The sequence below is a fragment of the Grampus griseus genome, assembly GCF_964374135.1.
Source record: "Grampus griseus genome assembly, chromosome: 3".
Lineage (NCBI taxonomy): Eukaryota > Metazoa > Chordata > Mammalia > Artiodactyla > Delphinidae > Grampus > Grampus griseus.
In genome coordinates, this window is record NC_139019.1 from 76,475,752 (window position 1) to 76,501,490 (window position 25,739).

General features: G+C 39.9%; 2 protein-coding genes across 5 annotated transcripts in view; both read left to right on the forward strand.

Annotated features, from left to right (window-relative positions):
- Positions 1-13,989, forward strand: part of ARSK (arylsulfatase family member K) — a 42,703-nt gene extending 28,714 nt beyond the window's left edge. For 3 of the 4 annotated variants that reach the window (XM_082649806.1, XM_082649805.1, XM_082649807.1), the window contains exons 6-8: positions 1,843-2,067; positions 10,722-10,946; positions 13,394-13,989. In XM_082649806.1, coding sequence (XP_082505932.1) covers positions 1,843-2,067; positions 10,722-10,946; positions 13,394-13,674 — 731 coding nt within the window. In that variant the 3' untranslated portion in view covers positions 13,675-13,989. The remainder of the gene's footprint in view (positions 1-1,842; positions 2,068-10,721; positions 10,947-13,393) is intronic. The other variant, XM_082649808.1, reaches the window with a different exon arrangement.
- A 9,584-nt stretch (positions 13,990-23,573) lies between these two features.
- GPR150 (G protein-coupled receptor 150) lies at positions 23,574-24,866 on the forward strand (the record flags this gene model as incomplete). The annotated part of the gene is made up of 1 exon (XM_082652102.1): positions 23,574-24,866. One exon carries the CDS (start codon positions 23,574-23,576, stop codon positions 24,864-24,866), a length of 1,293 nt encoding a protein of 430 aa, XP_082508228.1.
- Positions 24,867-25,739: the final 873 nt, after the last annotated feature.

Genomic DNA, 25,739 nt, shown 5'->3' on the forward strand with positions numbered 1-25,739 from the left:
GAAAATTTATTGCAACAGTTGCTGAGATACTTCAGACTTAGAATTTTAAGATTCCTGACACATATAAAAATTGGATAATTTGCATTATTAATAGTAGAATAAAAGTCTTTTCTATCTTAATTATTCATAAATTAACAGATACTTAGATTTGTTCATATATATATAAAAAAAAGGTCATAGAAAACTATCATCTGTTAGAAACAAAACGTTTTGCTGGATTTAATCAGGAATCAGTATTCAGCCAAACACAGTTAATTATAAGGCATCTTGGGTTCTAGGAGATTAAACAGATGAGATGTAGAACCTTGTGACTTCTCCCAGACATGTAATAAGTGTAAAACGAATCCATTCTCCGTAGGCCGTTTAGAGCAAGGCTTAACTAAAGCTGAAATCAGTTTCCCCATGTACATTGATCCAGAATTATACTGAATTAGGGAGTTAGGATTGTGAAAGGTAAAGGTCTAGGGGGTAGCTGAAGGTGCTGCACTTGCTCAAGAATTAGACAGTGGGAAGCTGTGGGAAAGTTTTAAGCTGGGGTGTGACATGATCAGATATTTTAGAAAGATAGCCACCAGAGTGGTACAAGGGATATTATGAAGGGGAAAGAGGAGTGGAGGCACAAAACTAATTAGGAAGCAATTACAGTTGTCCAGCTGAAAGACCCTGATGCCCTGATGATCTGAACTCCGTTAATAACTCCTGAGCCGTGGGTCTCAAATCTGACTGGACTTCAGAATCACCTGTGGGTTTTGTGGGGGGTTTTTTTGTTTTTTTTTAAATAATACAGACTCCTGTAGGCCAGATTCAGAAACTGCCAAAGTAGAGATGATGCTTCTCTCTGGACTACGCCTTACTGTGTTCTCTTAATTGCAATGAGGAGGAAGTTTCACGTCACTTAGAGAGAGGGAGTGGTCAGAGAAATTTTACTGCCCAAGAATATGCCAAATCACATTCATATACCATCTGTACTGCTTCCAGCTCTTTTTCAAAGGTAGGATTTCCATAACACTCAGCCAACTTCATGGGCATGATCTTGATCTGGTGACTGGGAATTTGAGAGAAAGGGTAGCAGGAGGAGGGGTTCTGACCCTTTTATCACCTCCCGCTGGGCAGGAATTGTGGGTCGACGGTGATAGCAGTCCTTTCATGAGACATGCACAGTGCTGACATCCAGGCTTGTCTTTCCTTTCTCATTTGAGTCACTGGGGGTAATGTTTTCCCCCATTGTCTGATAGAAACATAGAAAGCAAGCCAGCATGATCTCCAAATAAAGAAACTTATCCTATGGGTATTGTATTTTCTCCTTCCTCTCTCTAGTCCATCCACTGAGAAGCAGGCACATGAACTCTGGTATAAGTTACTTAAGAACAGTAGATAGGGCTTCCCTGGTGGCTCGGTGGTTAAGAATCCGCCTGCCAATGCAGGGGACACGGTTCCAGCCCTGATCCAGGAAGATCCCACATGCCGTGGGGCAACTAAGCCCGGGCGCCACAACTACTGAGCCTGTGCTCTAGAGCCCCGAGCCACAGCTACTGAGCCTGCGTGCCTAGAGCCAGTGCTCCGCAAGAAGAGAAGCCTCCACAATAAGAAGCCCGCGCACCACAACAAAGAGTAGCCCCCTCTCGCTGCAACCAGAGAAAGCCCATGCACAGCAACAAAGACCCAACGCAGCCTAAATAAATACATAAATTTATTTAAAAAAAAAAAAGTACAGTAGATAACATTCTGATGTTAAGAAGCATCCTGACAAACTCTTAGAGGGTAGAGTTCTTATGAACTTATTGTGATAGAATAAAACATGAGCTAATAGCTAATTAAGATTTACCTTGATTTATATTACAGGTGAAATTATTTTGGCTCTTCACCAGTTAGATCTTCTTCAGAAAACGATTGTCATATACACCTCAGACCACGGAGAGCTGGCCATGGAACATCGTCAGTTTTATAAAATGAGTATGTACGAAGCTAGTGCCCATGTCCCACTCTTGATCATGGGACCGGGAATTAAGACCAACCTACAAGTATCAAATGTGGTTTCTCTTGTGGATATTTACCCTACTATGCTTGGTAAGTAATGCAATTATGTAAATATCTGTTTGTAATAATGCTGGAAAATGAATAAGCAAAATAGTCAGAGGCCCTGCGGACTTGTTCACAACCCTTGACCAGCTCACTTAACTGTGAGTCAAATCCGTATCTGAAAAATGAGGATAATATTTCTCAGGTTCCTTTGGCCTTCACTTACTCTAGTCATTTTTCCTTCAAAAGATTCACAACCAGGATATGACAATAAAGTAAGCCACATATGATATTCAGGTCTATAACTTTATAGATATGATTTGTGTATCATTTGATTCTCTACCACCACCTACCTAAAATGTAAGCATTTCCCTTCTGGATTATTCCATCCACTTTGAAACTACTAATTTTTTTACAATGTTACAAATGTCCCTTAATGTTAATGCTATGAACATATTTCTCCCCAGAATATTTAGATTGTTCTGTACTATTTATTTTACTAGCTTCTAATGTCTATTAGCATAACCATAGGTCTAGAACAGCAACATCTGGATATGGGTAGTTAGCAGTTTTTGTTAAAGATACAAGAATAAAGCCATCGTAAATTCAGAAGTTATATAGAACTGTTTCTATCTAATTTAGAAGAGTACTTTAAATTCAGTAACATTTAAATTCAATAACATCTAAATACTCTGTTTGAAGGCACCATAAATTGCAAAAAGTACCATCAATTTATAAATAGATTTTGGTGAAAGAAAAAGCTAACACAGCATGAGACATATGTGTTTAATATGTTCATATCAAAATGCGAAACAAACATGTATCTGGAAATTAAAGAAATAAGAAAGTTCTTTTTATCTCCTTTTTTCTGCTACAAACTCTTTCCCTTCATTTAACTAAAGACTGTTATAGGGTCTTAAATTTCTTCACAGTTAATTTAAATCAGTGCCTGGAATTCCCCGGCAGTCCAGTGGTTAGGACTCCAAGCTCTCACTGCTGAGGACCTAGGTTCAATACCTGGTTGGGGAACTAAGATCCCACAAGCTGCGCGGCCAAAAAAAAAAATCAGTGCCCTCCTTTTGTCTTTTATTTCACATCTCTTGTATATTTGGGCACACTTCTTTGTTGTTCTTTTGCCTGATGTATATTTTTAATCTCTTCAGTTTCTTACTCATCATTTGCTGGTTCCCCTTTGTCCCAAAGCAATTATCACACAGCCATGTCTCTGCCACTTTCTGGCTCTATCAATTTCCAGGCAATCCCTATTACTTTTCCTCATTTCTGGGGTTTTTTTTTTTTCTTTTTTTTTTTAACTTTTTATTTTACACTGGAGTATAGTTGATTAACAATGTTGTGTTAGTTTCCTGTGTATAACAAAGTGATTCAGTTATACATATAAATGTATCTATTCTTTTTCAAATTCTTTTCCCATTTACATTATTATAGAATATTGAGCAGAGTTCCCTGTGCTATATAGTAAGTCCTTGTTGGTCATGCATTTTAAATATAGCAGTGTATACATGTTGATCCCAAACTCCCTAACTATCCCTCCCCTCACCTCATTTCTGTTTTTATAAGAAATGTATGTGCAATTGTGTTTTAAGTGTCTTCTTTTAAATATTTTAAGTGTCTCTCTTATTATCATCTTTGTAGCTTTATCAGTATATGCTTCTTTTACAGTGGCATTTCTTTAGTTTCCTCCCTTAGTTTTTCCTTATAGAACTTCCCCTACCCCATTTCCTAATTTGCATATCTTTTTATCCTTGTTCTGCTTTCTTGAGGTACACTGATCAGAACTGCAAAAGATTATTAAAGGTTGGGATGATCTCAGTTTTCCCTCAATATATTTCATAGTGATATTTGGCATTTTGTTTGTCTTTTTGACTGTAGCAGCTAAATAATCCAGTATCTGTCTGCAGTGAGTTCTAGTCTATTCCTACTCATTCTGTCACTTTATATGTTAGTTGATTAATATGCACTGTTTATATCATTTTTCTTTGAATATTGTTTTATATTTGCCTATAATGCAAATTTTCTTCTCTACAGTCTTGATACACCATTATCATTACTTGCCATTTCATACATAAAAGTTAAAAGTCATCTGCAAACTGGAAGATTTCACAATGTATATATCTTAACAGATTATATAAGAAAATACTAAATAAAGTTGTTTGGAGTGAGGGAATTTTCATTTATCCACATAGAGGGACAACCTGCCTGTCCCTGCCTAGTTTATGTTACTTGACAATTAGCACTTCTTTAGCCAAACAAAGCATTCCCAGAAACCCCTTTGCATTCCTTCCCCACTCTTCTGGAAATTATGTAGGTTCTCTGAAATTGTAGATTTTTTTCCTATAATTTGTCAATTATTACAATTTTTTAAAACTCATAGTTCTACATAGATTTGTTTTGTTTTGTTTTTATCTTTGACTGATGTTTGGTAATAGAGTCCTTCTGAGTCACATTTCCCAGCAGAACATGTTTTATTAACAGCATTTTGATCATGTGTTGATTAGACCTGCCCAACTAAAGTCAGTAAAGCCAAAAATTAGTGTCTCTCCAGTTCTAAGCTGGAAATTAACATTTCAAGGCTTAATGTGTTTCATAACGAACATTTTTATTATGAAAAGGGAAAAGTTACATTTATATGATTGGTGGAGGAGAGTGAAGAGAATATCTATGCATGGATCTTTATATAAAACACTGAAACAGGGACTTCCCTGGTGGCGCAGTGGTTGAGAGTCCGCCTGCCGATGCAGGAGACACGGGTTCGTGCCCCGGTCCGGGAAAATCCCACATGCCGCGGAGCGGCTGGGCCCGTGAGCCATGGCCGCTGAGCCTGCGCGTCCGGAGCCTGTGCTCCGCAACGGAAGAGGCCACAACAGTGAGAGGCCCACGCACCACAAAAAAAAAAGACAAAAAAACCCCACTGAAACATCCTATTAACCAGATGTTAACCAGAGATAAGGCAGAAAGAGAATGATGCAAGGGGGATTCAACAAGAACCTTATGCTGGAGCCAGGAAACAGCATTATAACATTATTTATCTAAAATTAACCTTTTACAAGTGATAAAGGGTTAATATTAATAGAACTCTCACAAATCTATAAGAGAAAGAGACATACCCTATTAACAAATTGACCAAAATATATAAATAAGCAATTCACAACAGAAGACACACAAATGGCCAAGATATTTTCAGAGATTCAAACTCAGTAGTCTGAAAAATATTAAAATAAGAAGATACCATTTTTCTTTCACACATAGAGTCTGCAAAGATTTTTAAACAGCAGAAAAGCTTATATTGGAAATAGGCCTTCTCATATTCTGCCGTTGGGAGTATAAACTGGCACAGATTTCCTGGAGGCAAATGTGGCATTACATTCCAAATTACTTAGAAATATGCATACATTTTGACCTAGAAAATTCCAATTTTAGAAATTAACCTGTAGATATACAGAAAGATTTATCTCCGTGGATATTATTGTATTATGATGTTATATTAAAGAATTAGAAACAGTATGAATATTTAGTAGTAATGAACTGGGTAAAAATTAGTCAATTTTGTTTTAAAAAGTGAAATGATACATGGAAATGGCTCCCATGTATTATTGAAAAGAAAATGTAGGTTCTAAAACTGTATAAATTTTTTTTGGTTTGGTTTGTTGTTTATTGAGATAAGGTATCTATCTAATTTATTGTCCAGATCAGCACATTTTTTAGAGTAAAAGGATACTATTAACAATTACACCAGGGACTTCCCTGGTGGCTCAGGGGTTAAGAATCCACCTGCCAATGCAGGGGACACAGGTTCGAGCCCTGGTCCGGGAAGATCCCACATGCCGTGGAGCAACTAAGCCCGCGGGCCACAACTACTGAGCCCGCGTGCCACAACTACTGAAGCCCGTGCGTCTAGAGCCCGTGCTCCGCAGCAAGAGAAGCCACCACAATGAGAAGCATGCATACTGCAACAAAGAGTAGCTCCCACTCGCCGCAACTAGAGAAAGCCCGCGCGTAGCAACAAAGACCCAACGCGGCCAAAAATAAATAAATAAACTTAAACAAACAAAAAAACTCCCAGATATTGCTTTAAAAAAAAAACAATTACACCAGGATTAGCATCAACTGAGTCTGCTGCCTTGTTGAACAGCCTTACCAATCAATAAGGCAAAGATAATTCTGATGGTCTATGTTTAATCTGATGTTTAATTCAACCTTGTAAAATGAAATTATTTACTTCTAGAAGGGTTTAAAGCTATCAATACTTTTAGTAGTGATTAGTAACTCTAAAATTTGACCTGTGGGACAGTGTATTCTATTTTTCCTAAGCTTAATAAATAGATTTTGATAAAGTATCTATGAAGGACTTCTTATTTTGTGATTCTTCTAACCAACTAGGAGCTTAAAATAGATATAAAATATAATCTATTCTTAGAATTCCAAAGGTCCTTTCTTTATTACCTTAGCCACAGCTGTGTTGTTTTGTATGAAACAATTTATACACAAGAGTATGGGATTAAATTTCTCAGATCAAAGCCTCAAGCCAGACTTCCTCTTCCCTTCCATTCTGTGGACCTTAGAAATGTATAAAAGATGGTGATTCAAAAAACCTTAAATAGAAAGATAGTAAATAGGAAAAACCAACTGGGATTCCTGTTTTAATAAACCTACCTTACTATAAAGAGCTTGTTGAAATTTAAGATGGTATAATGCATTTATAAAAAGGTCTGAATTTACAAATAGTTTTTAAAGGTGTTTTAGAAGAGTGATTATTTTCTATAAAATGATATTTTATGATAAAGTAGGAAGAGTATTCTTAGTCTGTGTATCTTTGTAAGTCCTATCACATTATCATTTTCTAGTACTGGCAGAAGAGTGCCATTTTATGAATAGGAATTCTTTATACTATTAAAGTTGATATCATTATTGCATAGATTATTCTTTAAAAATTTCTCCCCAACCTGTGATAAACCATAATGGGAAAGAATATGAAAAAGAATGTGTATGTATATATATATATATAATATATATATATGAATCATTTTGCCGTACAGCAGAAATTAGCACAACACTATTAATCAACTATACTTCAATAAAATAAATTTAAAAAAAATTACTCCCCAAAATATTTTCTTCTCTAATAATCTAGTATCAACATCCTTTAGCTCAGTTAGAAATAAAGGTAATCTCATTTTTAAATTAAAATTGTTTGGACTTTCTCTTTTAAACTTCTTATTTTCAGGTGAATTTTTTTCATTAATAGTTGGCCTTTTTTGTAAAACACCTAACTTCTTTTCACATAAAGGATAAATCCAGAATTTTTTTGAATTGTGAAAATGTCATTGTATAAAAATGCAGTTGTGTTTAAAAGGATGCTTCATTGCTAGTGATTTAAATTGCAAAACCCTCCTTATCACAGGATCTTAGTGGAGGGTTGGGAGGGTCATTCTACATAGACTATTTTGTTTTTATTGGCTGAAAAATATTGGGAAGTTGAATAACTACAGTAAGGCAAGACTTGAGGAGCAGTATTGAAGAGTCCAGACATCCTGGAGTCAACACTGCCTAAATTCAAATCCTCCTTCATTATTTACCAACTGTATACCCTTGGGCCAGTAACTTAACATCTCTGGTCTTCAGTTTTCTTATCAATAAAATAGAAATAATAGTGGCTATTCCATAGCTTAGAACAATGACTGGAACATGGTAAACAATTAAATGTTAGATATTATTATCATTAATATTTTTTATTCTTCTTAGGTATGCCCTAAAAAATGTACATAGCTTGTATCATTGCCATACCAGGCTAATCCCTTATCTACCCATACACTTGGGAAGAAATATAAGCTTATCTTTCTTCAGGAGACCATCACAAATATCCAGGTCTGCATTTTTACCCATTTGATTACTGTTTTAAATTTAAGTCACTTTATTAAGAATCATGCAGTTACTACTACTATTTGCTTCTACTGCCAAGAATGATGAAACTTGCTTAACACGGAATTCTAACGATAGATTTTCCAGAAGAAAAAAACATGAAAAATGGTTTTAAACAAAGATCAAAGAGCTTTCTGAAAAGCAGTTTAAGCTGAAGTGCTTTTAAGGAAATAATTGATAAACATATGAAAAATGAATACACAGTTTCCCGAAGCACAGAAAATTTAATAAAGATTAAATACATATTTATTAAATACTGTGGATATTTGACAAGGATTTTATTCTTCAACATCAATTTACAAAGGTGTATTATTCTACTGATCCTAGACAGGAAACAAGTCACATTATCACTTGCCTGAACTCCTGCAATAGCTTCCTAATTCTTTCCTTCTGCCCGTACTCACTTTTAGTCAATTCACCATACAGTAGTTACTGTCAAACATGTCACGATTCTGCTCAAAATCACTTAGAGTAAAATTGAGAATCTCTAATTGGGCCTGGGAGTCCAACATGATCTCCTCCCCTATCTAACACATCTTGTAGAATTTTACGTCTCACTTACTCTGCTCCAGCCATGCTGGACTCCTTTGCGTTTGGGGAACGGAATGAAGCAGCTTCCTGCCTCAGGGTGTTTACAGTTGCTATTCCCTGGAAGAATGCCCTTCCTCCCCATGCAGATATCTATTGAGCTCATCTAGCCCTTTCTCAGGTCTCTGTCTATGTCACCTCATCAGAGAGGCCTTCCCTGACCACACTATATAACACAGCACATAAACACATACCTGCCACCGTTCTCTATTCCCCTGATCCTGCTTTATTTTTCTTCACTGCACTTATCACCATCTGACATATTTGTCTGTCTCCCCACATTAGAAGGTAAGCTCCAAGAGTCTGAGAGAGCTTATCTGCTTCGTTCACTGTTGTTGCCCTAAACCTGGAACAGCACCTAGTTTGTTAGATGCTGGGGTGGTTTTTCTTTTGAGTAAAAAGAATTAATACTTAAATGGACTCATCCTAGTTTAATGCTGACTTCTCATATAAACATAGCAGAATTATTTAAATTTTCTTAGTCTAACAAGCTTCTTTAGGAAAATTAGGCTAAGAACAGATCTGAAATAAGGTATTTCTAAGTATTAAAGGTGATTAAACTGCTGAATACAGGAACTTCCCAGTCATGGGTATCTGCCAGGCTGCTTCCCAGCCATCTTCAAAGCCCTCTTCTGTCCCTTCCTCTGCCTCGCAGTGGTGCCCCCTGACGGCTGACACACAGACCAGCCCGACCCAGCCTATTCCCTGGCTACTTTCTCTCCTTACAGTAAGTAGTCGACTGTATTGTAGCTCAATTAGTTTCGTCTTGGGCCATCTTTTTCTCTCATGCACATCCTCTTTAACATCTTTGCTCCTTCTTCTTCGTTTTTAACCAGTTATCTCTGAAATACTTCTTTCTTTCCTTCCTTCCTTCACTTGTTCTTTCACTCTTTCTCGAAAAAGTCCCTGATGATGATTGGTTGGCAGAAGATTAGTACTTGTAATATGCTCCTTCCAAGGAAATGGAAGATACAAATTTTTTAATTAAGTTATATGTAAAACAAGTACCTTCAGAAGATTTATAGAGGTCTTTGTCTACTTCCTTATTGTCTTTTTTCCTTATTGTCTTTTAATTCACTTGTTTTTCCTCAAATATGTACAGTCAAGTTAAATTAATTTTCTTATTCAATTTTAATTTCTAGCATTGCAGATATATTACATTCTATTTTTTATTGGAAATATTTAATTATTTCTAAATTAATGTTTCTAAAAACATGGAACATTGAAACCAGAAAAGCTGCAGGGGAGGCAACTACAGATTCCTTTTGGAACTATCGCAAGGACCCAGCCATAATTAACGGTAATTTTTTTTTCGCGGCTTGCGGGATCTTAGTTCCCTGACCAGGGATTGGACCGGGCCCATGGCAGTGAAAGCACTGGACCACCAGGGAATTCCCAATGATAATTTTTCTATAGGAAAAAGACAGTTTGAGTGCCAAACAAATAACTTAAAAGCAATTTTTTAAAATACAACCTTTCTTTGACGTTAAACATTTCTCATGCTATTGTTTTCTATGTCTATATTTGATAAGGAAAAAATAGATTATTTTTCTCTAAATCAGTATAATCCAGGATTTCCAACGTCTGTTCTGCAAAATACTAGTTCCTCAAATGCTACTTCGGGGTAAAAAGATGTTCTGTCATCAAATAACTTTGGGACAGATGGCGTACTACATACCACGCTTGAAGGTTTATGATACACATCATCAATAAATTTATTTAATTTTAACCACTGTTTGCAAACATATGTAACTACTAGACTCCTTTCTCGTATAGGTCTTGTTAATATCCTGTGGGACCAATTTGAAAAACACCTGTGATCATTCCATCATTTGGAAATACAGTACTTATGATATTAACTAGTATTTGTCGAGGGTTTCCTATGTGTCACACTGTTCTCAGAATTTTACATGAATTTTCATATTCAAACCTAAAATAAACCTATGAAATACAGGCATTATTATTATACCCCTTTTACAGGTGACAAAATTGAGGTTCAGAGTGGTTAATAACATGCCCAAGGTCACAAGTCTAGTGGAGGAATAAGCATTTGGATCTAGGCAGTCTGTTTACAAAAATCCATATACAGCCTCTAGTCTCTGCAACCTTTAATGATGTCATTTATGAATGTCCAACTAATGAAAGAATGAGTTATTTTAAAATACTGTGTTATTTAGATATTGCTGGAATTCCTCTGCCTCAGAACCTGAGTGGATACTCTCTGCTGCCATTATCATCAGAAATGTTTAAGAATGAACAAAAATTCAAAAACCTACATCCGCCCTGGATTCTGAGTGAATTCCATGGATGCAATGTAAACGCTTCCGCCTACATGCTTCGAACTAACCAATGGAAGTATGTAGCCTACTCTGATGGTGCTTCAGTATTGCCTCAACTCTTTGGTAAATTTGTTGATATATTTTTTAAGTATAGATTATGTGTAATGAGTTGACCTACACAGCATTTGCTCAAGGGAGCCAGTAATCATCTAAATAAATATCTGCAGTTTCTCATGCTAGGCCAGTTTACAAAAGGTTGCCCTTGTGAGGAGCAGCTTCTTTGCAAATCAGCATCTGAATTCCAAAGCAAGTGCCCTGAGGCTTTTGATCTGGGTCTCAAGACTGCCACCATTGTTTTCTCTGATCAAGGTGTCTTCTAATACTCATGGTTATCTTTCCCAATCAGTAGTCAACACCCTCTTATTGTACTTTGGATTCAGTTGTTCTGGAAAATTAACTGCTCTCTTATGGAGCCTGACATTCTACATTTATTAGTTAATGTTCACCCCATCCCTACAAGATGTTACTATCATCTTTATTTTATAGAGAAGACTAGAGTTCAGAGACTAGCGTTCAGATACCTGCACAAGGTCTCACAGCTCAGAAGTGGCAGAACTGGGATTTCAACCCAGGTTTGACTCCAAAATCCATGCTCCTTCCACCCTACAAAAGCCTGCTAGATTCACTACTCTGAATTTGTTTTTAAGCAGCATTATTAGATGTATGGTTTTACTTATCCTTTGTCCTCCTTTTGCATATAAAATATGTGCTAAAGCTATTTTTAATATTCCTTTCTCCCTAAGTTTTTTTCCCAGTTACAAATGTCAAAATCATTAACTCAAAATAATTCTTCAGAGGCCAAACTGATTGACACCCCCCCCCCTTAACTCTAAAAGGAGGAGATTCTTGGCTTCAAAACAAGTCCTTAAGTTTTCATTCTGTTGAATAATGGGCATCTCTTGTTCATTCATGAGTTACGTTCTGCAAAAAGGAGGTGTGCCTGTCAAAGAATCAGTGCGGGAGCCTGCCTTTCCTGTATTCTCTGGGGTTTATTCACTGACGTCCCTTTCCCAGAGAGGTGCCATCTGAAATCACCTATAGCAAAACCATAAATGTCTTCAGGATCTTCTGGCCAATGCGCTCAAATAGGCCTGTAGGGGGTTCTCCCTCACTGTGACTTGTTCATTTACTGTCTTAGGTAACTTGTCATAAGATCTTTGATTTTTCCAATTAGACTGGCATCCTAGTTATACCCTCTGTCTTCCTACATTGTAGGTAAAAGGGGGGTTTATGTTATCTGAAATATTTATCATTTTCTTGATGATAGTGATTGAGAGTTTTTATTTCCATGGCTATTTGCTCAAATAGACACAATCAATGAATGTAATTTTCAAAAATTCAAGCATAGGATGCTAAAAAAAACCAAAAAAACCAAAAATTCAAGCATAGGATGCTAAAAAAAAACAAAAAAAACTAGGAGTTAGTGAAGTTGCAAGAACTTGACTCCACTATATAAAAAATTCTTCAGCTGGAACATCTGGGGTTGTTGAAATGGGACAATATAAACATTACTATAATTAATATATATATATATATATACACATATATATACATATTTTTTTGCATGTCAAAGTAAGCAAGGCATCACAGATAGGAAGAATTGTGGCTAAGCCATCTAAGAATAGATAAGAAAAAAAAAAGGGATAGCAGGATGATGGTAAGAAGGAAGATAATTTGGACATACATTTAGAGAGGTGTTTAACTTTCAGTATATTATTTTTCCATTTACACTGTCCTTTAGCTTACTATACTAAGAAGAACTGAGAAAAAAAAAAGAACTGAGAATAAAAATAAATTTTAATATGTTATTCGTCACAGAGTAATGACATTCTAAAAGATGGTTTTTAAGCAGATAATTGTAACAGAGCAGGACCCTATGGGGCCTTCCTGGGACAGGCCTTCCCCCATATCCTCTGCTTTAGCTCCTCTTTGAAGTACTTAAATAACAGTATTTGATGCACATTTCCTGAGTTGTTTTACAGATGTGAAAACCCCCCACCAAATGGAAGATGTTATAACTACTTGATGACCATGAGCACATAGCCCCAGGCCTCCTGGAGCCTAAGGACTGATCAAGTTAACCCCTGTGACACCACCCTGTTCCCTCATCAGCCAATCAGAGAATTGTGCCCTGCGAGCCCCCTCCCTCAACCTGGCTTTTAAAAATGCTTTGCCGAAACTCTTCCGGGAGCTCAGGGGGTTTTAGGGCGTGAGCCACCCAATAAACCTTTCTCTGCTCCAAACTGCGACATTTCAGTGTGTTTATAGCCCCACTGTGCATCAGGCACACGAACTTGCGTCCCAGGAAGGCCCCATAGGGTCCTGCTCGGTTACAACTGCCCCCTTTTCTTTGATACTCCTCAATCTTGAGGAAAACAAGTTTTGAATGAGAAAAGGACTAAAGATTCAGATAAGGAGGTTAATCATAAACTTGACAGAGGTACCCACAGGGTCCTGCTCGGTTACATAACTGTTTTGAGAGGTATTCAATTTTTTTTTTTTTCTTTCAGATCTTTCCTCAGATCCAGATGAACTAACAAATATTGCTACAAAATTTCCAGAAGTTACTGCTTCTTTGGATCAGAAGCTTCGTTCCATTATAAACTACCCTAAGGTTTCTGATTCTGTCCACCGATACAATAAAGAGCAGTTTATCAAGTGGAAACAAAGTATAGGGCAAAACTATTCAAATGTCATAGCAAATCTTAGGTGGCATCAGGACTGGCTGAAAGAACCATGGAAGTATGAAAATGCCATTGATCAGTGGCTTAAAAGCCACTCTGATCCATAAAATATTTGAACAAAAATAAGAAAATAATGTTCTAGAACTATATAGAAATATGTTAAAAGATCATGATTAATTATGCATTTTAAACATTAGTTTTAATAATTACTGATTTTCAGTTAAAGAATGTACTCTTCTAAAATAAAATATCAATCATTATAGAAATACATATTTTCAAACATTACTATCAAGACCTTATTCTTATAAACTTCTGACAACTTAACCAAAATATTAAAAGGGTAGAATCAAATACTATCATATAAAGTTGTGTTCCTCTGAATATTATGGAATATAAAATATTTTAACAATTTTTATTACTTATGACCCATAAAATAGTTGTTTTTGAGTATTTGATGGTGTCTGATGAGTTATTTTTATTTGATGGGATATAGATCATTTGGATGTATTTGATGGGAGTATTTGGAGTATTTTAATGGTACACAGACCATGGATATGGCAGAAATTATTATTTTTTAAAATAGGTAATACATGCACAAGGTACAAGCTTCAAAAAGGTACTAAACAGTTAACAGTGAGCATGAAGTCTCTCTCCTTTCCCAGTCCCCCAGCCACCCAGTACCCCTTCCTGGTGGCAACTACTGTAACCACCTATGTATCCTTTGAGAGACAGACAGGCTCCCACAAACTTTATATTCTTCCCCAGCACCCGCCCCTGACACACACACACAAATGGTAGCATACTATAAAAGATGTTCTACAGCTTGCTCTCTTTTTTTCCATTTAACAAAGACACCGAGGACTTCCCTGGTGGCCCAGTGGTTAAGACTCCGCGCTTCCACTGTGGCGGGCACGGATCCCTGGTCCAGGAACTAAGATCCCCACATGCCGTGCGGCACAGCCAAATAAATAAACAAATAAATAATTTTAAAAATGAAAAATAAAAAAACACCTAGAAGTGAAATTACTGGGGCAAGACTATATCTAGCAAAATTACTCTAGATACCACCAAATGACCCCTAAAGAAGTTATACCAATTTATACTCTTACCAGCAATGCATGGCCTCACACTTGCTGCCAACTGGGTAGATAAAAAATACTTTATTATTGTTTTTCTTCTTTTTCTTACTATGAGTAAAGTAGATCATATTTTCATATATTTAATAGCCACTGGAATTTCCTTTACATGACCTTTCTTATTTCTATTCTTTGCCTATTTTTCTGTTGGTTGGTTGTCTTTTTTATTACAGGCATACTTTAGATATTAGCTCTCTGTCTGTGAGAGAAGCTACAAATATTTTTTTCCTTTTCATAATTTGTCTTTTGACTTTGCCCTGGTGTTTGTTGACATGTAGAAATTGGTATTTTCATGCAAATTTATGAATCTTTGCTTTTGTGGCTTGGAGATTTTGTGTCATATTTAGAATGGCCTTCCCCACTTATCTTCTTTTAGAGTTTTATTTTTTACCCTTAGATCTTTGACCCATTGGAATGTATTACATATTAGAGATCTAACTTTCGTTTGTTTTTTTAAGATGGCCACCCCAATCGACCTTTTATTGAGTAAGCTAATATTTGTCCCATTAGTTAGAAAATGCCACTCTATTATATAACATCTTTTATTGAACAAATTATCTTTTCCTCTATTGATCTGAAATGCCTTTTTCATTATATACAAGTCACAATGACATTTGGGTCCTTTCAAAACATTTCTTACTTTGCAGTGGACCAGTCTATTTTGTTTATTAATAGGGTAGGCAATATCTGGTGATACTATTTTCTTTGCAACAGTTTTCATTTTTGGAATTGTCCTTGGCTATTCTTGCTAAATTATTTTTCCCATACAAATTTAGAATAAGTTTGTGTAGTTCCAAAAATGAAAAATCTTTTTAGTCTTTTTATGATATATTAAATTTATAGCCTACTTTAGGGCAAACTGAATTCTTTGTGATATTCGGTTATTCTAAAGAATATAGTCCACTCTTCCCTTTCTTCAAGCCTTCTTCATATTGCTCAGTAGCATTCTAAGTTTTCTTCATATAGATTAGTTTCTTCTTAAAGATTTTTGGAAAGTAGGGACCTTTAAAAAAATACCACCTAGGACCCGTCCCACACCAGTGGAATTAGAATTCTAGGGACGGCACCTGGGCAGTTTTGTTCTTATTGCTGTTTTGTTTGGTAAGCCCTCCAGCGGACGATTCTAATGTGCAGCCAGAGGTGAGTTTATTCCTAGGTGTTTTATCATTTGTTGGTGTTGTGCTATTTTAAGTAGATGTTTCTTCCATTGTATCTTCTAATTGGTTATTTGTATATACAAATTTTATTTCTATATATTTACTTTGTACCAATAATACAATTTTTTTGGTACTAATAGTTTTCCAGTTGGTATCTTGTATTTCTCTGGTAAAAAGTTTATCTGCAAATAATAATTTTACCCAATTTCCTTTTAACCTAACTTCCTTTTTCCAACTGTCTTGGAAGTTTTCTTCATTAGACAGCTCATCACCTTTACTTTCTTTATTGTTCTTCAGTGAATTGGTATGAGCTTATCTTTGTAGTTATGTATGAATTTCTGAGAAATAATTTTCACTTCAGATATATTCTGAAGTAAAACCCTTAAGAGAAAGATCTCAAGATTTAAACTATTGAGGTTAAAATTAAAATATACAAATCTACTTCTCATCTCCTAATTAAACCTAAGGAATAAAAAATAGCTAATGTGTGATGTATATGCTAAACATAGTGAAAAATAAAGCAATAATAATAGAAATGTGGTTTTGAAAACAGAAGCATGTGAAGATAAACATAATCCACCTCATTCTATTCACACTCTTTAAGATGCATTCATCGTTAGAATTTACCAAGCGTCTGCAATGGTTTAAGCATATTCAATATAGGATCATAATTAGGTAAAATTGAGGTTTTAAGACAATATCTAATTCAAACATGGTTTCTAACAACCATGAAAACAGAAAAAGAAGAAAAACTTGGAAAACGAGACAAATTATCTAATGCCAGAATCTGAGAGGAACTGACATTAATTATAAACTGGATTGAGGACAATCTTTGGGCTTCATCTTTCCCAACCTCCACCATTACCCCGCTGTTCCAAACTACCATAATCTGTTGTATGGAATTTTGCAATAGCTTCCTAGGAGGTCTCCCTGAGTCTGCCCTTGGCTTTCCTCAGTCTCTTCTCAACACAGCAGCCAGAGTGATCAGATCACATCACTGGATACTCAAACCCTCCACTGGTTTCTCACCTTACTCTGTGAAAGCCTGTCGAATGAAAAAAAAAAAAAAAAAGCACAACCTAAAAGTTGAGAATTGTGTTTTATTCCGCGAACTTGCTGAGGACTTGAGCCCAGCAGGCAGCCTCTCAGATAACTCTGAGGGAGAGGCTGCTCTGAAGAGGTAAGGGAGGATCCAGGATATGTAGTTTTTGCAACAAAAACCAGGCAGTCGGAATATCAAAAGATTACTGTTAATTAAAGAAAACCAGACATCTCAAGTTAATGAATTTAGCGCTTTTCTAGGTATGGGAAGATGCAAGAGTCTGGGCTCAATGAAGTCATTCCTTTGATAGGCACCTGAACTATCTAGGGCCAGTATCCTACTTTCTAGATCCTGAATCCCTTCAGAGTGCACAGTCGGGGGTGGCTGCAGTGACTGATGGCTTGATCCTTTGTTTATTGATATGGCAGGTGGCATTCTTGGTCACAAGCCCAAATCATTACAGTGGCCTTCAGGGCTCTAAATGATCCGGCGGCACATTGTACATCTCCCGCATTCTACTTGGTTCACTCTGCTCCAGCCACACTGGCCTTCCTATCCTTTCCCAGGCACACTCGGCAAGTACCACCTCAAGACCTCTGTGCTTATCAACTCTTGGCCTGGAATGCGGTTCTTCCCTCAGATTTACACATGGCTCTCTTTGTTATCTCCTTCCGGTCATTGCTCAAATGTTACCTAATCACAAGGGCTTCACTGCTTTATTTTTCTGCATATAAATCATTACCGTCCAACTTAGTGTATGTTTTACATACTTAATTTGTTGATACTGTCTCCCACCCCTCCTACCCACTAGGATGGAAGCTCCATACAGGAATGGCCTTTTGTCCTTTTTGTTTCCTAAAGTACCCCAAGGGCCTGACACATAGTAGCAGCTCAGTAAATATTTGTTGAATTAATATGCGAGGAATTCGAGTTTCTCAGATATCACGTTGTATTGGAAAACCAACACATTTGTCCATGGCAGGGCAGAGGGTGAAAGGGAGTAGGCTTCTCATAAAACAGAGCTTTCTAGAAACAGTGAATTCTAGAAAATCCTGCACAGGAGAATTGATAAAGGGACTCTATCCCTCTGTTTTTTCTTTTTCTATGAAAAAGCCAGATACTAAATATTTTAGGCTTTGTGAGCCATATGGTCTCTTTCACAACTGCTCAATCCTGCGGTAGTAGCAAGAAAGCAGCAGCACACACTACGTGAACAAATGAGAGCGGCTATGCTCCAATGAAGCTTTGTTTACAAAAACACGGGATTTGACCTGGGGGCCATAGACTGCTAACTGCTAGTCTAGAGCAATGGTTCAAACCTTGCTGCAAATTGGAATCACCTGAGGATGTTTAAAAACTATTATGCCTAGCTCCCACCTGCAAGCATTGAGAGGTTTTAAAACTCTCCAGGTGATTCTAATGTGCAGCAAAATGTGGGAACCATGGGTCTGGAACCTTGTTATTCAAACTATGGTCCTTGGACCAGAAGCATCCACATCACCTGGAAGCTTTATATATTTCTGTCTTTGCAGAAAGAAAAAAAAGTGGATTCTGTATTCTTTCTACTGTTTGTGGTTTTCCATTTCATAAAACCCAGGAGATCCTAGTAAAAACTATTATAATTGATGAAATTTGTTAAATGGCTGCATATACATAAATCAATACCTATCTGTAAGAATAATCACTAATTAAAAATAGAAATCAGGAAAAATATTCCACTCACAGTATGACATTCTATAAAAATAGCTTAAAGTTCAACAAGAAGCACAAATCTAGATGAAAAAAATTATAAAATTCTATTAAGTTTACAAACAAACTATAAACATGGAATGACAGCATGTTCTGGGATAGGAGGCTCTAATATTAAAATGCCACTTCTCCAGAATTAATGCATACATTTCATGCAATCCTGATCTTAGTCCCAGTAAGGGTTTGTTTTTCTTTTAACTGGACTAAATGATCTGAAAGTTTTCAAAAAACATTGAATGTCTGAAATAACTAATAAAAGTATGGAAAATGAATATTGAGGTAGGACAATTCTTACTGGCTATTAAAGCATATTGTAAATCACTGAATCAAACTAGAACTTGGTGATGAGGGGCCATGAGCAAAAAAGAGAGATCTCAACACAAATTAGGTGAAAGAAGCTCAATGTGGAAAACAAAAGATCTAGATCCCTTCTACACTGGTCAGATATTCTAGGTATCTGTGTGTGATGTTTACAATTATGTATATTAAACTCTCAGATAAGATTTTTAGCCCCCTTTCTTCTCTTAAAGTTACAAAGCAGAATCTTAAATTCTTGGGTCAAAAAATCAAAGGTATAGGCTATTTTTTAAATAATGAAAATGAGAAAACTTAGAAGAACATATGGCACAACCAAAGCTATACTCAGCCTTAAGCTTTTTATTATTAAGGGGAATAAAAAATAAATAAACTGTTCAAGAAGTTAGAAAACAAAATAATCATAAATGTTGTAATATTGATGGTAAAGGATTGGTATCCTCAGTGTCTTGAGAGCTCTGCTTCCACATAGGATAGGGATTATTGCTCCCACAGGAAAAGAAATCAAAAGGAAAAGAAAAAAGCTAGATAATCTACAAAATTAAAACTTTTTTGAGCCTCTCATAGGACAGGTGAACTGAATTGAAAAGGGTGGCAAGCCCTTCTGAGGACAGCTGAGACACCCAAACTGTCCCACCTTTGGCAGTACATGGGAAGAAAGACTAGAAGCCAAAAGAGGAGGTAAGAAAACAACTGAGGGCTTCCCTGGTGGCGCAGTGGTTGAGAGTCCGCCTGCCGATGCAGGGGACACGGGTTCGTGCCCCGGTCCGGGAAGATCCCACATGCCGCGGAGCGGCTGGGCCCGTGAACCATGGCCGCTGAGCCTGCGTGTCTGGAGCCTGTGCTCCTCAACAGGAGAGGCCACAACAATGAGAGGCCCGCGTAGCACAAAAAAAAAAAAAAAAAGGAAACAACTGATATTTTGACAAATTCATAAAAGCCAAATGTGTGTGAAAAAAGCAGCAGAAACTAGGAGCCGCACACACAAGGGAGACCACCTCCAGTAATGAGCTTTTTCTCATGGACCTTAACCAGCACTCATGAGAAAGATGGGAGCAGGGCAGGTGACCTGACAGAGCCTCTACAGTGGGACAGACGAACAGATGGGGAGGGGCTGCCTCTGTAGCAGAAGCATAAAACCCAGAACCTTCTCTCTTACAAAGCGAAAACTCATCGGCCACTGGGGAAGGAGCAGAAAACCCTCTCAGCCCCAGTCCTCAGCAAAAGGTCAGCTATCACCGGGAAGGGGTAGATTATAGCAAAAGCTCTCTGCTCCTGAGGAGAGGCAGAACCCCAGTCATGCTCACAGTCCTGCACTGAGAGAAAGCAGAGATTTCTTGCAACAGCGGTACAGACAAGAAACTTGCTCTTCTGCAAGTTACAAGGCTGAGTTCAGCTGCCATAGGGGAAAGTGACAAATATGGATAAAGTCCCACCCTTAAGGCTCAGGCCCCCAGGGCCTACATAAGACTGAAGCTGGAGTTAAGTGAGTTTCTTTAAAAAAAAAAAACACCCTGCCCCCACCATGAACAACAGCACACTACTTCTGGGAGAAAGATAAGAAGCATGGAGAAAGAAACCACCCACCGCACTCCCTATGGCCAGGTGTGCCGAAAGCTAGGGGTGGAGAAGGAAGACTGAGAAAAACCCTCCAGTGTTCCAAGCCTCTCACTAAAGCAAGACAGCAGCAGTATTGCAGGAATCTGAAGTCTGCAGGAGAATAATGATAACTATACCAACATCAGAACCCAAGCCTAGCTCAACTACTGCCTACATTCAGTCAACCCCTCCACCCTACTAGCCTGACAGATCTGAAGCATGCCCATTTTCAGGAGTGAATACTATTTACATCAGTCACTGTTTTTCACTTACATATTATATCTGGCATTTGGTCAAACTTACATGGCAAAGAAGCAAGAAAAGACCCATTTTGAAGAAAGAAGGCAGTAAACAGAACCAGACTGAGAGATGGCCCAGAAGCTGAAACCATGAGAAAGTGACTTGAAAATACTATGATTAATCTATTGAAGGATCTAGGGGGAAATGTGGTTAACATGCACGAACAGAGTGGGAATTTCAGCAGAGACATGGAAACTATTTTTTAAAAAAGGAATAAAACTGATTCACTAGAAACAACATGCTATTGTGGATGAAGAAGTCCTTCAAATGGCTTATCAGCAGACTAGATACACACAAAAAATTAGTGAACTTGAGAGAAAAAGAATTAGTGAACTTGAATATAGGCCAAGCGAAATTTTTCAATAAAATACTGAATAAAATACTGATAAATACTGAATTTACTGAATAAAATACTGATAAAATACTGAATTTCAAAGGGTAACAACTTCCTCTGAGGAGAGATGGGATAGGGAAAAAAAGAGGGAAAAAAAGAAGGAAAAAAAGAAAAAGTAAAAGGTAGAGAAAAAAGAGCAGAGCATCCAAGAACTGTGGGACAATATGAAAAGGTATAATATATATGCAATTGAAATAATAGAAGAATAGAGGCAAAATGTCAGAAGAAATATCTGAAAAGACAATTGCTGAGAATTTTCCAAAATTAATGGAAGACAACAAATCACCAACCTAAACGTTTAGAGAAGCCCAAGCAGAATACAAAGAAAAACACACATAGGCACTTCCCAGGTGGTGCAGTAGTTAAGAATCCGCCTGCCAATGCAGGGGACACGGGTTCAAGCCCTGGTTCGGGAAGATCCCACATGCTGCGGAGCAACTAAGCCCCTGTGCCACAACTACTGAGCCTGCGCTGTGGAGCCCATGAGCCACAACTACTGAGCCCACGTGCCACAACTACTGAAGCCTGCGCACCTAGAGCCCAAGAGAAGCCACTGCAGCGAGAAGCCCGCGACGAAGAGTAGCCCCCGCTCGCCGCAACTAGAGAAAGCCCGCGTGCAGCAACAAAGACCCAACACAGCCAAAAATAATAAATAAGATAAATTTAAAAAAAAAATTAAACCAGGAGTTTGATTTCCCAAGGCTATCACTCTACCTCTTAAATGTTCCACCAAGAATGGCTATTCCTACATCTCCCCAGAGCTTCCTTGAGCTCTTCTGGATGATACTGGCACAGGTATAACAGGCATTTTTTTCTTAGGTTGATGGATTTATAATCAAGGTAGAAACATTTGCTCAAAATTATCTGAAATGCATCATATATCCATTAATTCATCAACTCAAAACATATTTACTGATACCTACCATGGGTCAGGTCCAGTGATAGGCACTGGGGATATAATAAAAATGACAAAGTTCTCTGGCCACAAAGAGCAACAGCTTGAGAAATGAGATTCCCACTCCACCTGGCAGGCCTGTCCACTGCACCCACCAAACCCTCCTATCCCGGACATCTTAAAGTGTCAAATATTTCCTCAGCCTGGGAATGTGAACCCCAGCAGACACCCAGACCAGGAAGCATAGGCTGTACTTTCACCATAATTAATGTGGAGGGTGCATAAAAAACCAAACTGATGCTTCCAACAGGAAAACTAAAATCTGTTTCTGAGGAGGTAGGGCTAAAATAAAAGAGATTGCATTTAATCTAAACCATTTCCTGTGAGTTGGATTTCTTTTTTAAAACTTGGCCGCCTTATCATCTTCTTAGTCACCTTTTCTCCAGGCTTATTGGAGGCGTAGTCCCTCCTAGCAACCTCCCATCTGCTAAAAAACAGAATCAAGAGAATGAAGAGCCTCGATGATACATCTGTCACTGAGTGAAAATATTAGGAGAAAAGCAATAAATGTACTATCCATTTGCATAAAACCTATTAATGCCCTCTTCAGACTAATGAAATGAATTTTACATCACGGAGAGCAGCTGTGATCTGCTGTTTCTAGTAATGAGGAGTATTTGAAACAATCTGCAAACCACTGCTGCTCCTAATTGCCAAGCAACACCTTTGACTTTAGTTCTCTCCGAGTAAAATACTCTTGTTGGCCAGAGGAAGATTTATCTGTTGGGCTCCTCTTTGCTCAAAACACTGTTAGGTTTCTTGGGTTCCTGTTTTTCTCAAGCTAGTGCAGAACCATGGCATTTCAAATCTTTCTCTTCTGTATTTTAATCAAAACTAGTGCCTTTTTTTTTTTCTTACTGTCAATCTGAAACCATTTTGAGGGGTATAGTCTCAGTCAGGACTTTCCTCTCCAGTGTGCTGGTCCCGGGTTAACGCTGGCCAGGCAAAGCGACCTTCTGTCTGGCTGTGCTATATGTAACCACCCAACGGGAGAGGTTTCTAGAGCCCAGCGGTTCGCGGCTCCCGCGAGGGCTGCACCGGGGCTGCGGCAGAGACTGGAAGGGGATCTACCCGGATTGGGAGGGGAGACGCGGAGAGGAAGGTGGAGAAGAGGAATCATGTGTGTTCCTCGAGCGTACACCCCCCCCCCCATTTGAGTGACAAATGACGAGGACAACCTATAAAAACAACTAAGCGCAAAGCTACCTGCATCTATCTCCCTCTCCGTGCGTGTGCGTTTTCAACTAACTTTGGGAACTCGTTAAGACCCGGCATCGCGCCCAGCGGAGCCTCGCCTCCACCTTGGTTTCCCGCGCCCTGCCTGCCCTGTTCGGTACCTCCTCTTCCTCCAGGCTAGGGATGGAGGATCCCTTCAGCCCCTCAACTCCGGCGCCGGCGCCCAACCTCTCCGTACCCATCTCGCTGGGCTGGGGTCTCAACCTGACTTCCGGACAGGGAGCCCCAGTCCCGGGGCCGCCGCCGCCGTCCGGGCCGCCCAGCCGCCGCGTCCGCCTGGTCTTCCTGGGGGTCATCCTGGTGGTGACGGTGGCCGGCAACGCTACGGTGCTGTGCCGCCTGTGCGGGGGCGGCGGGCCCTGGGCAGGTCCCAAGCGTCGCAAGATGGACTTCCTGCTGGTGCAGCTGGCCCTGGCCGACCTGTATGCGTGCGGGGGCACCGCGCTGTCGCAGCTGGCCTGGGAGCTGCTGGGCGAGCCGCGCCGGGCCGCGGGCGACCTGGCGTGCCGCTTCGTGCATCTGCTACGGGCATCCGGCCACAGCGCGTCGGCCCACCTCGTGGCGATCATTGCCCTCGAACGCCAGCGCGCCGTGCGCCGTCCACAGGGCCCGCCGCTGCCCGCGCGCGCCCTCGCCGCCCTGGGCTGGCTGCTGGCGCTGCTGCTGGCGCTGCCCCCGGCCTTCGTGGTGCGCGGGGGCGCCCCCTCGCAGCCGCCCGCCGCGCCCCCGGCCGCTCGCGCCTGGCCCGGGGAGCGTCGCTGCCGCGACATCTTCGCGCCGCTACCGCGCTGGCACCTGATGGTCTACGCGCTCTATGAGGCCGTCGCGGGCTTCGTGGCGCCGGTCGCGGTCATGGGCATCGCTGGCAGCCGCCTGCTCTGCGCCTGGCGGCAGCGCCCACCCCAGGCCCCATCGGCCGCGGCGCCCAGGTCGGCCAGTCCCGGCCAAGCCCCCGCGCCCAACGCGCTGCCCCGCGCCAAGGTCCAGAGCCTGAAGATGAGCCTGGTGCTGGCGCTGCTGTTCGTGGGGTGCGAGCTGCCCTACTTCGCTGCCCGGCTGGCGGCCACGTGGTCGTCTGGGCTGATGGGAGACTGGGAGGCCGAGGACCTAGCGGTGGCCCTGCGCCTCCTGGGGGTGGCCAACAGCGCTCTCAATCCCTTCGTCTACCTGTTCTTCCAGGCGGGCGACTGTCAGCTCCGGCGGTGCTGGCGGAGGCGCCTGGGTGCAGTGTGCTGCCCGCGGCAGGGAGTCGCGGAGGACGACGAGGGCGCCCGGGGCCACCAGGCGCTCCACCGCCACCGCTGGCCCCACCCACATTATCACCACGCTCGGCGGGATCAGCCGGAGGAGCGTTACTTGCGCCCACCCCCGCCGCGTCCCCGGTCGCTGCCCTGCTCCTGCGAAAGCGTCTTCTAGGTGTTCGTTGGCCAGAGTCAGGTCATCTGTCGCTGCAGCACCGCTTCCACGGAACACGAGGCCGGCCGGGCTCTATCTAGATCACAACCGTCAGGACCGTCTCCAAGAGCGTTACACTGAAGCTGTCCCCATCCTCCACTCCCCTATTACATTTCTTTCTAATGTTTACATTTTTCTACACTCTTCCAGGTTCTTTTCTCCTTTTCAGTTCTCACATTTCCCCATCTGGAGACAGAGAGTGAGCCATTTGTTTGTAAAAGCAAAGTTACAGAGTTATTTTTGTAGTTCTTTTTCACTCCCATAGCATTCTGGATAAGACCATTTGCTTTAGTTAAATTGCCAAGCTTTCATTACTTGCTGTGTTATCATCTGTTTTTCCTTGTTTGGGGTCGTGTTTAACTGTAGCTTGGGGACCAGAGAATGTGCCTCTCTTTCCTGGAGGAATATCTTCACATTGCCCTGAGGAGCCTGGAAATTGTACCAGTGATACTGTCAGAAATGTAATCTTGCTGTCACTTCAGAGCCACAGAGTATTTGTAAAATAAAAACATTTCCCACAGAGCAGTTAGGACTTTTTTTTTAACATGGTAATGTGTTTTGTCAGAAGAAAATCAGTGTGGCCTTTATTTCTGGTCTAGCTTCCACTTCAGGAGAAGCCGGGATTGTAGGAGGGAGACATAAAAGCTTGCCTTCCAACCTTTCAAATATGCCCCGTTTCTGTAGGAAATTGTTCCTGTGCCCAGAGCAGCCTCTACAGCTGTGACGCTTTGCACAGGTGGAGCCTCTGAGCAGAATCGCCAGCAGACTAGAGAAGGGAAGCACCTGAGTGGTGCATAGGGGTGAGGCTCACTGTCCCAGGTGGAGCCTTAGGGA